Source organism: Scardinius erythrophthalmus (genome assembly GCF_964197995.2).
Source record: "Scardinius erythrophthalmus genome assembly, chromosome: 21".
In the NCBI taxonomy this organism is placed as follows: domain Eukaryota; kingdom Metazoa; phylum Chordata; class Actinopteri; order Cypriniformes; family Leuciscidae; genus Scardinius; species Scardinius erythrophthalmus.
The window spans coordinates 24,562,837-24,576,282 of NC_138241.1; the positions used below are offsets into that span (position 1 = coordinate 24,562,837).

Consider the following 13,446-nt stretch of genomic DNA (forward strand, 5'->3'; position numbering starts at 1 on the left):
TCTGCCCCGTGCAGAGGATCTCTTTTCTCGGTATGGAAATTGCCCGCCACCTCCTCCTATGGAGTCAGAAGCATCTGAGGTCGCTTCGAGCCATTTATATTCCGGGAGACCTGAACTGTGCAGCCGACGAGCTCTCACGGCTTCAGCCTCTCCCCGGAGAATGGAGACCCCATCCCCGGTCGGTTCAGCTGATTTGGGATCAGTTCGGGGACGCACAGGTAGATCTGTTTGCATCCCACGACTCGTCCCACTGCGACCTGTTCTATTCCCTGACCGAGGGCATGCTCGGCACGGATGCACTGGCGCACAGCTATGTAAATATTCCACCTGCGGCTGGACACCCCAGAGATTCTCCATATGCAGCCCCTCCGGGTCATATGTGTATTCTGTAAGTCCCCCCCTTTCGGGCTGGGACTGATTGCATATTTCCGCAGAGATATGCTTCCCAGTGTACCTTGGTATTCCTGTGTTAAGTAGGAGTCCTTCGTCCGTGCCAGTCTCACGACAGGGATCTCAGACTTACGCGGGCACTAGAAGACAGACGAGAGGTGGTGTGATTAGACTGGGAACCCCCATTTCGTCGTCACTGACCTAACTCGCAGTGACCACGAAAGGGAACGTCTCGGTTACGTATGTAACCCTCGTTCCCTGAGTGGGAACGGAGATGTTACGTCTCCCTGCCACTTCCGCTGTACCGCTGGAAACTCCTGAGTTCAGTCTCGGCTCCTCAGCGAGAAAACATATGCCGGTGCGCTATGCCGGCGTACTTCCTTATATACCCACAAGGTAGGGCGGAGTTATGCATGCAAATCCCGCAGACCCAAGGCATTTCCATTGCCATTGGCTCGTTTTCTATATCTATCTCGAAGGTGATAGACTTTGTATGCGAAACCCCCCATTTCGTCATCACTGATGTAACCAACCCCCAAACATAGCCCCAACATAGATGTATTTGGTTAATATAATGTTGATTGTGCTGTTTTTACTTTATTAAAGATGGATATCAGCTACCCCTTCATGTCTTCAGTTGCTTCATTTCAGATTTTTATGTGAAGGGTAATTGGTGGATCTTGAAGATAAAAAAATGATAGACCTATTTATGTATGTTTTAAAAAGTTCACAATATTCCCACTGATTTGTGAATAATATGCTTGAATTTTTGTTTGCTTCTCTTTTGTTTGTGAATAAAGTATAGCGGCGATATTATGAAATGGAAATGATGCGGAAGCTGTTAAATTACTCCAGCCATGGGAACTGATGCATGAGTAATAAAATTAGAAATGTTTTTGCAACTGCTCCTAGTTAGTGTCTCCTTAGTTGTCCTCCTCTCCTTTATATATTTATTTATTTTTACATTTTGTTTCAAATTAAGGTCTGGCTGTCTAGGCCTACAGTATAAAGAACTATACAGATGCTATCCACCTTATTTTTCAACACGGAAGTGTTTACTGTGAATGTGAGAGACTATTATTAGCCGCTATGGGAACGAGAAGAATATAGTGCAGTATAATGTAAAACTGTTTGCACTACAAACCAGCGAGTTTATTAATAAGGCAATAGGCTACGTTCAAATAATATGGTAAGAAATACCAGTTCGCAATATCAAGCAGCATAAATAGCTGTTTTGTACAGCCAAAAAGAAGCAAATGAAACCGGAAGCCAGACATTAAAATTAAATGGTCGCGCCTGCTCTTACCTGAAAAATAAGCTGAATGAGTAGAAATTTGCACACTTTTAACAATTTTAAACACCATTAATTTTAAACATCATCAAAAGCTTCCAAGATTGATGTATCCTCAAATATAATAAATTAGCCTACTGTAGTTCTTCTGCATTATAAAACCGTAAAAACCCATTGTAACAAAGCAAATGGTATGGAGGAATCTCAAGGACAGAGTTTTCTGCCTCTCAAAAAAAGCAAAAGTTTCTCTCCTCTTTTTATCGTAGAGGGAGCTGATTATTTCATGGTGATACCCGAACCCCCGCTGAGTGCAGCACCTCTACAGCAATTAACATTTTGACATGTTTGATCAATCATTCAGACTACAAAAGAAAAATAAATAATTAAGTTAAGATTATTAGCCTGGATGCATTCTCTGTATTTGATCAACACAGTGCTGTTAGATCAAAGCATCCCAAAAAGTGTGGAGAGATAGCACCATAAGACAAAAGTGTGCTTCCTCAACTGAAAAAGATAAACATTATGCAGGGAGCATCCCCTCTGAGGTTTAAATGAACATTTCTGACTCCAGCAGAGCTGAAGTAGGTCAGTATTTGGGATTCCTTGTTAAAACTTGACAAGTGAACATTTTTCCAAGATGCAGAGACGTAGCCTAGGCTAGGCCATAGGTGGATTAACCATTTGGGCAATTGGGCAAGTGTCCAGGGACACCACACAAATATTTATTTCTCTTTTAAAACTAGCGATTCATTCTCAAACGTATTTCTAGCCTAGGCCTATATATACCCTGTCGCCAGAACATTCTAAATTCGTTGAATGTTTTGTTGAAAGTTTATTATTTTCATTATTTTATCAGTTTTTGTTTTGTTTTGTTTGTTTGTTTGTTTTGTGGATGCGCGGTCTACTGCCAGATTCACACTACTGCGTGAGCACGAGCGTTTCATTTCAACGCCCATATAACAATAGCGTGTCCACTGGCACGGAGCAGAGCGAGTGTTTTCAATTAATTCCAATGGAAGTTGAGCTTTAAGCTCGCACGTGAGTGTGAAGCTAAACTTCTGAACTGAAAACGCTCACTCTGCTCCGCACTAGGCTAGTGGAAACCCACCATACAGATTCTGGGAGTGTGCTGTGCAGTTTTGCGTCCTTTACTGAGTGTAAACGAGTGAGTTTTTACATTTTATTTTCAGTTCAAAACCTCACAAAACCATGTAGCTATAGAGATGTTATTGCAAGACCAGTCTAAAACCTTGGCGTGTTTGCATTTAATTTTTCAATTGTCTAGATTTAGATCAGTTTTTGGGTTTACGTCAGATTCAGTCAACATTCAATGTCAGATTGACATCAACATTTTGGTTGGAAAAGAAAGTGAACCCAACGTCAGATTGACGTAATGTCTGACGCCGGACAGATGTTGGATTTTGGTTGAAAATGAGAGTTGGGTTGACCTCAGAACCCAACTTTAGACTGACGCCAACATATATAATAGTGAAAATACAATATAGTTTTTGCTAGTTGAAATTCAGTTGTTGATATCAAGAATTAGCATTTTAACTAGAGGAAATAGTATTACAGATATCTAGAAATGTAATTTGTACAGGTAAGAATAGCTTTGGTAATGAGTTTGTGAATATTAATGAGAACTGGATTTCCCATACTCCTCTTTTAGCGCCAGTATAGGCCAAAAATGGAGGAGTTAACATCCAGTCAGAGAAACGCCTCGCTGTTTATTTATTTATTAGTTTGTTTGTTTTTGTTTTGTCAGTTTCCACAAATCCCTTCACTCGATTGGGATATTCTCTTTTATTCTGGACAGCAAGGGCAGTCACTGTAACATTTTGCAGTATTAAACACGTATTTATACCGATTTCATCAGGCTCCGAAAATTCTTCAAAAAGAACACAAAGAATGGCCTTCTCAGCTGCCATAGTTGCAGCCCTTGCGTCATCAGAACAGGAACACCCTGTTCTGATGACGCAAGGGCTGCAACTATGGCAACGCACCACTGTTTCAGTTTAAAATACGTTTTGAAACTTTTTGTTGGGGCTGAACGCATCCCAGGTCAGATAATTTGTGTTCTCGTTTTTGCCTTCAAAACGAACTTTTTTGTTTTCTTCACACTTTGTTCTAATGCATCAAATGAAAACACAATACAACCAAAACGAAAAAATAATTTTTTGGTAAACATTAGCTACCATTTGTACAGTTAAGTTCTCAAACTTTTTAGAGTATTGCTCAGTTTTAATGTTATTTTAAGATGGGGTAGAATTAAATGAACGCAAAACTCAGCATTTTGTTCGCATACCCCCTTCTGTCACCTCACGTACCCCCAGGGATAGGGGAGAGCGGAGCACAACCTAACGCGGGGCTAGTTGTAACATCCTTGTTTTAAATACTTCCAACACATGCTAGCTTGATGAAACTTAGTGTATTTACTAGATGCCATATTAACATGGTTACTACATGGTTACATACTAGATGCCATACCAAGGTCAGCCCCTTGGTATACAACAGATCTCCGGAGGATGAAAACGGCTGTCCGTGCCCTGGAGCGGAAATTCACCTCCAGTGGCTTACATGTATACAAACAGGCCTACCGGGAACACCAAAAATCATACTCCAAAGCAATTAACATAGCCAAGTCTCGATATTTTTCACATAAAATCTCAAACTGCACTGGAAATTCAGTTGTTCGCATCAATAAATTCTCTTCTCAAACCTACCACATATGCACATGCTGACACCAGTACAGACCAGTGCAATAAGTTTATGGACTTTTTCACCAACAAGGTGACTTCAATTCGGTCCAATTTCTCTGCTACAGGTTCCCTTTCCTCCAAAATCAGTCTCGCAAATCCATTTAAAACATTTTCTTTCTTTTCATGCATTTCTCAGACAGAGGTGGAGAGGATCATAAAGTGCATGAGAACCTCCACATGCTCACTGGACCCTCTCCCCACACCATTATTAAAATCCAACATTACAGCCATCAGTCCACTGATCACAGTAATCATCAACCAGTCACTCAAATCCGGTCAGGTTCCTTCAGCTCTCAAAACTGCAGTTATCCGTCCACATCTGAAAAAGCCGTCACTTGACCCGGAAATCCTGGCTCATTACAGACCCGTTGCAAACCTGCCGTTTTTGTCTAAAGTCCTGGAAAAAGTTGTTCCAGCCCAACTTCACAATCACCTTCACATCAATAACATATACGAAAAATTTCAGTCTGGTTTTCGAGCAGCACACAGTACGGAGACAGCTCTGGTACGCGTCGTGAGTGACTTATGACTGCAGACCAGGGCTCACCATCTCTCCTTCTCCTACTGGACCTGTCGGCCGCCTTTGACACCGTGGATCACAACATCTTGCTCCATCGTCTCCAGTCTGTGGTAGGACTCTCAGGGATCACACTAAGCTGGTTCCAGTCATACCTCGCAGTCCCAATCATCAACCCACACAGTCAGCTGTGGAGTGCCACAAGGGTCCGTCCTTGGTCCGACCCTTTCACCATCTGCTTACTACCCCTTGGTCACATCATCCATAAACATAAAGTTTCATTCCATTGTTACGCAGACGATACACAATTATACATAAAAATGGACTCCTCACTCCCCTCAGCGCTGCCGTCTGCTTAATACCATAAGGCGAGATAGGGGCATGGATGTCTGACAACTTTCTTCAATTAAATAGCAGCAAAACCGAAGCCATCCTGATTGGTTCCCCTCACCAAACCCAGTCCTCCCTCCTCAGTAGTATATCTATTTTTGACCATCACATCGCTCTGTCTACCTCTATTACAAACCTCGGAGTCAGACTTGACTCAAATCTCACATTGGACACCCACATCCGCCACCTCTGTAAGGTTTCCTTCCTCCACCTTAAAAACATCGCCAAACTCCGCCCTTCCCTCTCCAAACCGGATGCTGAGAGGTTGATCCATGCCTTTGTCTCCTCCAGGTTGGACTTCTGTAATGCCCTCCTCGTCGGGATCCCTGGCAGAAGCCTGCAAAAGCTCCAGCATATTCAGAACTGCGCTGCCCGGGTCCTGACGAGGAGGCGCAAATACGATCATATCACACCTGTCCTGAAATTACTACACTGGCTGCCTATTCAACATAGAATTCAGTACAAAATCTGTCTCCTTACCCATCAGTGTATACATGGAACTGCCCCTGCCTACCTTAGTGAACTCCTCATCCCACACACCGCCACACGAAACCTCCGCTCCTCTACCTCTACCTACTGCCTGTACCAACCAAGGACTAAACTCGCCTCTATGGGAGACAGGGCCTTTCAGGCAGTCGCCCCACGGCTCTGGAATGCCCTCCCAGAGACCCTAAGAGCCCCACAAACTGTGGAGGTTTTCAAGAAGGGCCTAAAGACATTTTTTTTTTCAAAAGGCTTTTTAACTCTCATGATATATTATAGGGTATATTGCTTTATTATTATTCTTGAATAACCAAACTTCAACAACATAAGGGCAGATCTTTTGAGCGCTGCTGATGACGCTGTGAAGTGACAACGTGACGTTCGAGTGATCAAGTATTCCAATGTATAAAAAAGCTTTCATTCGATTCCTCTGTCCTGTTTTTCTTTCCTTGCAGCCTTCCCTCGCATCCTGAAGGGGGTGGAGCTGAGACGGGAGGAAAGGAATTTTTTTTATTGTTGTGTTTCAAGTTGTGAAAATGTTTAAAAGAAATGTGTCAAGAACTTGATATTGAATTCTGTAATTCTGAAAATTCATACAAAAAAAAAAAAAAAAAAAGCTATAGTAGCCTACTGGGTATTATTGACATTTTGCCTGAGAGAAATTCGGCTGTTAATTTGTTGCTGTATCCGAAGCACGTGTAAAGGATCGACCATCTTGTGAACAGGGAGGGGAGCAGCAGCTCATTTGCATTTAAAGGGACACACAAAAAAAGAGTGTTTTCCCTCACACTCAAAAAGGGGCAACTTTGACAAATTATAATAAAAAATCTAGGTGGTATTTTCAGCTGAAACTTCACAGACACAATTTGGGGACAATAATATGACTGTTAGTTCAGTAGCTAACAGTTCACTAGACTAGTTTATAACCAACATACAGGTTTATACAGGTTGCCTTCTACTGTTTCGACAGAATCATTCGTTAACAAACAATAGAAACACAACTGGAGTTAAATGGCTAAATTAGACAAACAGAATTTACTTTCTGTGGTTTGGTAAAATTAGTTGCTAGTGTTTCAGTGTCACATAATCAACGTCCTACTGAGTGTTTTTTCCCTCATCTCAATTTTCTTTTTCAAGTAGATCTATAATTGCAAACATCTTAGACCGCAGGTGCTTTTACAGTATAGCACTTCACTCGTGTGTATGGTTTATTTGGATCGACTTATTGTGTTATTTTTTTTTTTTGATGGTGTTTTTTTGATTGTGCAATTATGTATAATTGATACACAATTATACATAAAAATGGACTCCTCACTCCCCTCAGCGCTGCCGTCTGCTTAATACCATAAGGCGAGATAGGGGCATGGATGTCTGACAACTTTCTTCAATTAAATAGCAGCAAAACCGAAGCCATCCTGATTGGTTCCCCTCACCAAACCCAGTCCTCCCTCCTCAGTAGTATATCTATTTTTGACCATCACATCGCTCTGTCTACCTCTATTACAAACCTCGGAGTCAGACTTGACTCAAATCTCACATTGGACACCCACATCCGCCACCTCTGTAAGGTTTCCTTCCTCCACCTTAAAAACAATTTTCTTTTTCAAGTAGATCTATAATTGCAAACATCTTAGACCGCAGGTGCTTTTACAGTATAGCACTTCACTCGTGTGTATGGTTTATTTGGATCGACTTATTGTGTTATTTTTTTTTTTTGATGGTGTTGTGTTTCTATTAGATTGTAATTTGTGTGATTTTCATTAGAATGTTTTCGCTGGCCTATATGACAGGCAGTCAGATGAGCTTGTTTTTGCACTGCTGTGCATTTTAACGAAGGACAAAAGATTTTCCCTTACCTGTGCTGCCACTTAGTGGTACTACGTGGTATTGCAATAAATGTATAAAAATAGATGGCGAGTGGAGCAAGTTAGTCTGTGGGCTTTGCACATTCATTTTTAGAAATATATTGATTGAAAGCCTGGGATTCATTTAAGTTTTATATTCATTATTATTATTTTGGAAAAACGTTCACATACATTCTAAGAAACTTTGTGACATTGACCCGGATATTCCATTTGTTAACATAAACTAACAATAAAAAAAAAATACTTCTAAAGCATTTATGAATCTTTTACTAGTACATTATTAAAATTAAAAAAGTTGTATCATTTAATATTATTTAGTGGACTTGAGCTAACATTGAACTAAGAGTTGTACTTTTATTAACTAACATTAATAAAGATGAATAAGTACTGTAACAAATGTATTGATCGTAAATGATTGTAAAGTGTTTTGTTGTGAACTGATGAGAAGATATAGGGTTAGGTAGGCCTATAACGGAAATATTAGACTATTATTTCATTAATAAATAACAGTGTCCACATGAAATGGTCACGGCTGGCATTTGCACATCATGACAATAAACAAACAGGGTCAGGCAAAAGCTGTAATATTGTTTATTAAATATTGCATAATGAGGCAATCACAGCAGTAAATAGTGTTTTAAATTTATTGTAATTGTAACAGCACTGCAAATGAACAAAAACAAACCAAAAAAAATGCAAAATTCGCCTCTGCATACAGACCACAAAGTAATAATTAAACATTACACATCTCAGGTGTCATCTCACACTCTTCAATCAATCATGTGATTGCGGTAAAGAACTCAGTAATTGTCTTGTGTGACACTTGGGCCAAAATGGTACTCTTTAAACGTCCTTAAAAAGTAACATGTTTACCTCAAGGCAAAATAATAATAATAATAATAATAATAATAATAAAATGAGGCACAGTTCAATGAAGCCATGAGACAGAAAGGCATTTCAATCCCAACACAGTGTCAGAATCACTCGTTCATTCATATGAGACGGCCTGTGTTACGCAAGTCTCTGTGCTTTCCTAATATTCTTCATTTAATATAAACTGTAATATTTATAGAGGTTGCTGTAACTTCAATCACTTTCATTCATTTATACTTTACATATTTACAACTTAGAATAGGAAAACTGTGTGTGAATTTCGACTTTGTTCACATCCAAGTTAAAAGTTTCTCAGAGCACTACATTCAGATATGCTACGCTATTTATTATATAATGGTTCAAAAGGCCAAAACATATATCTTCAAGTTCATATTCCATATAGAGATCGCATCTATTTCAATTCCTCGTCGATCTTCTATGCGATTACTTCTTGACAAAAGTTTTAGCAACAGCCACTGGTTTAAAAAATGAAAAATATGTCATCTAGATACTTTTAATTACTCATTTCTGTCCAAATGATCGTTTCCTAATTCTTGTTTTGAGGGAAGGTTGGTAAAGCGAGTCGCAGACGAGGCGACCCTCATGCTCTCTAGCAGCACGTTCTCTGGCATTATATGGAATGGACCGTATAAAACTAAAGGGGAGATTCAAAAAGACACAATTTTCATCAGAAGAAATTCCAATTTGCCGTTCTACTTCTCAAACGGAAGCAAAAGCTAGTCTACAACCTGGAGTAGATGTGAACTATATTCAGTTAAGGAAGACCACAAGCTAATGAAATGAACACAACGGTCCACGTGTAACATAGCATCCTCTACTGTGAATGGCACTTTGAAAATGAGGTACGGCAATCTTATATATGGATCATCCATTCCCAACACCTGTCATAAATGTCACTGTCAAATGGGTTAAGATGTTATCGAGGCTCATGTTAAAGGAGGTAAATACTTCGCCTCAGACTAATAATACACTCTTCAGAACAACCAATTCAAAAATGGATGACTGAAAGAGAAAAATATGCATCACTCAAGCAAATAAATAGTACATTTTGAGTCAAAGCATCAAAATAAGTTCTGATCCGTTTAGTGGGGTTTAGCTGTAGCCCTTCACCTCACCGCGAAGCGTTCAAACAAAGCTCGTTTCTTTTTCGCTTCTACCAATTAAAAAGCTTGTTAGATCTGGAGTTTCTTGAGTTGGTCACTCAATCGTAATTCTATTACCAGAAATTTTGGTAACACTTTACAATAAGGTATCATTTGTTAACAAATGATATGATAAACAATACTTCAGCGGAATTGATTAACCTTTTCATTTACTAATGCATTATTAAAATCAAAAGTTGTATCTGTTAACATTAGTTAATGCAATGTGAATTAACACGAACAAACAAAGAACGTTAATAAATACTGAAAAAATATATTGCTCAGTTAGTTCATGTTAACTAATGCATTAAGTAATGTTAACAAATTAGAGCTTATTGTAAAATGTAAAAAATCTGAGTACAGTAAGTGCTGTGAAGAAGATATCCTCCTGAACACGACTAACACTAACCTTAACATTTACATCATTTTGATGTCTACGAATGGCTTTGCAAATACTAATGTTGCTGTCTCATCGTTTAAGCCCTCATTGGATAGAAACTGAAATCACACTCTTTATAAGAGTGCTCCATGAATCAGCATTTCTTTTTAAACGAAACGGGATTGTAAATGATAATATAAACACTTTTTAAAATGGCTAAACCTAACTTTTAGGATCCTTTCACAGTTTATCTGACCCGTAACCCTTAACACGGACACCTTCGGGTGCTTTCAATAAACTGTCGTCTCTAACTGCCACACTGAAAGTCCATCGAACATTTATAGCAAAAATAAATTGTAGAATCTCATGTTTTTCAGTAATGTCAGATATGTGATGAAGTTAAAGTATTTTGCGCTGTACTTCAGTACAATTCGCAGCTGTAAACTTAAACACCTTTTCCCAGTCTGATATTATATATTAATGGCTTTTAGCATTTTCAAAAACAATGTGAAATAATAAATGGTAAAGACCTTAATTCTTCCTGTAAATCCTTCAGTGACTGCCACTGTAGTACAGCTTCACTGACATGCCTCACACCTTACTGATCACATACCTGGACATTCATCTGGGAAAGACCACATTTTGGAGGGGAGGAAAAGTCAGGCTGATCAGGCCGCTAAAGCATAGTGCTAGAATCTCTTCGTATAAACCATCATTTCTTTAACTGTATCATGTCACAAATTAACAGCTTTCACGTAATTTCCTGGGAACGTGCCGAACTGTTTCGTCCTCTTAGATGTACCTGCACAGAGAAACCAATACATGCATAAGAGTCTGGATAACTCCAGAACAACAGAGAATAGACTGATTTAGTACCGCTGTAGTTTTGTATATACTGTATGGATTTAGTATGAGAGATGACTTAATGGAGAATCAACACATTGATCAATAACACATACCCACAAACCAGCCATCGTCGCATTTCTCCATGACATTGACCAGGTCTCCTTCATGTAGCTCCAGCTCATCTTCATTCTGAGGCATGTAATTGTACAGAGCCTGAAATCTACACAAGAACACAAAACATCAATACACATGGAAGAGGAAGCGACAGCACAAATCACATTGTATCGACTAAATGTAAAAACGTATTTCAGTTCAGTTTAATGGAAATAAAGTTAATGGCCTTAACTTAAAAGCACTACACACAATTTTGTCTGTCTGACACAATTATATATGTCACACTGCACATCTGGCAGAGCACCACAGTTAGGGTTCAGTGTGCGTGCAGTCAGACACTCTCCACAGTAACATGAAATACAGTTATTGTGTGTACTGTATGAAAGCTTCATATATGCATATGAATATATATATATATATATATGTATATATACACACTGTATATACAGTTGTGTACAATTTTCAAGCTTTCTATTCCTCAAAGAATCCTGGGGAAAAAAATTGTACACAACTGTTTTCAACAATAATAATAAATGTTTCTTGAGCAGCAAATCAGCATATTAGAATGATTTCTGAAGGATCATGTGACACTGAAGGCTATGAAGTAATGATGCTGAAAATTCAGCTTTGCCATCACAGGAAGAAATTACATTTAAAAAAAGATTAAAATAGAAAACAGTTATTTTAAATTGTAAAAATATTTTGCAATATTATTGGTTTTGCCATATTTTACATCAAAGAAATGCAGCCTTGGTATGTTTAAAAACATAAAAAAATTGTATCGATCCAAAACTTTGAACGGTAGTATATATATAGATATATATTAAGCAAGGCTGCATTAAATTGATCAAAAGCGACAGTAAATAATGTTACCGAAGACTTCTATTTCAAAGAGATGCTGAACTTTCCATTAGAATCCTGAAAAAAATCCCAAAGACAGGAGTAATGACTGCTGAAAAAATTCAGCTTTGCCATCACAGGAATAAATTACATATAAAATATATGTTCCCTTTCGTGGTCACTCCGAGTTACGTCGGATGACGACGATTGGGGTTTCGCTTAGAAGCCTATCACCTTCGAGTATATAAAACGAGCCAATGGCAATGAAATGCCATGGGTCTGCGGAATTTGCATAGCGTATCTCCGCCCACCGCAGGGGGTATATAAGGAAGTACGCTGCAATATGCAGATATGTTTTCGCTTCGGAGCCAAGTTCAGTACTTCACTCCACAAGCCTTTTGAGTGTCATCTCAAATCTCTTCGAGACGAGCGGCTCTTCAGTGTGTTTGTGTGACGGCGCTTTCCAGCGAGATCGCATTTCCTGCTGCTGATTTGTGCAGTAATCTGCCGACAGTGAGTGTGTTTCTCCCTGGGCGCTTCAGCACTCTGCTGAGCTTTTCCACTCTCTAAAAGAGCTGCACGCGGCACGTCTTTTTCAAGACGGTTCGCCCGTGTATTTTCTGGATGTGTGTGCGCACTGTGCGGTCATCTGCCTAACGGTCGCGAGCGCTGTTTTGCGTGTTGGGCTTAATCACGCTTGGCAGCGCTCGTTGATGAGTCATGTTTTCATTGCAAAAAAAATAAACTAAAAAAAAAAAAAAAAGAAAAAGAAGGGAACATGACCATCGCGATGTTTATAGATCAAGACTCAATGATCTCCATGTGAGTAGAGTCCCCTCTGCCACACCCCAATTTATCTCTTCCTCGAGAAGAGATACTTTGGCTGGTGGCCAGGGTGATCTGAGGGTTTGGTGTGGCACAACAACCGACGAGTCAATTCCTCGGGCCACACCCCCCTCCACATCGCAGACCATGCACTCACAGCATCACAAGGTGGGCTTGATTCCTCTGGAAATGAAGTTTCGACTGCGTTGCCTCCCACGGGAGTGCCATCGTTGCCGGGACCGATCCAGAGCTGTCAGCCATGCTTTCCCGGGCAGCTGAAAGCATCGGCTGGAGTGGCCCCGCCCTCCCCCCGAGCGCTGTAAGCTTCTCCCGGACGTGCATCAGGACGCCTGCGCTGCGCGAGACTCCACGTGACTTTCGCGGCTCGCGGGTGTCCTCCGCCTTCGCTGCTTTCGATCGCATGGTGATCATGGTCTGTATGTTCCCCGTCACTATCGTGGCACGGTCATGCAGTACTGTGTGTCGCCTAAGCCTTCGATGCAGTGCTGTCCCGGGAGTTCTGTCGAACCGGCCGCAGTGGAACGCTAGTCCTTCCCTGGCCAACCCTGGCAGAACGCGGAAAATTTTAACCACGCCCCTATGCTGGGACGCTATGCCTCCCATGCCCGGCCTGGTTGTTCCGCCACGCACACTACTGACCTCGCTCTCGGGCGACATTGGTACCTGCGTGATCCTGGGTCAGGTGATGTC

General features: G+C 40.4%; 1 protein-coding gene across 6 annotated transcripts in view; it reads right to left on the minus strand.

The window, feature by feature from the left end:
* Positions 1-9,129: 9,129 nt before the first annotated feature.
* The window catches only part of sorbs1 (sorbin and SH3 domain containing 1), a 42,931-nt gene continuing 38,614 nt past the window's right edge, over positions 9,130-13,446 (minus strand). For 4 of the 6 annotated variants that reach the window (XM_081350638.1, XM_081350641.1, XM_081350640.1 and 1 more), the window contains 2 exons: positions 11,070-11,176; positions 10,711-10,912 (listed from right to left, as the gene is read on the minus strand). In XM_081350638.1, the coding sequence (XP_081206764.1) occupies positions 10,845-10,912; positions 11,070-11,176 (175 nt within the window). In that variant the 3' untranslated portion in view covers positions 10,711-10,844. Of the gene's footprint in view, positions 10,913-11,069; positions 11,177-13,446 lie in introns of all 6 variants that reach the window. The other 2 variants (XM_081350639.1, XR_014029046.1) reach the window with 2 other exon arrangements.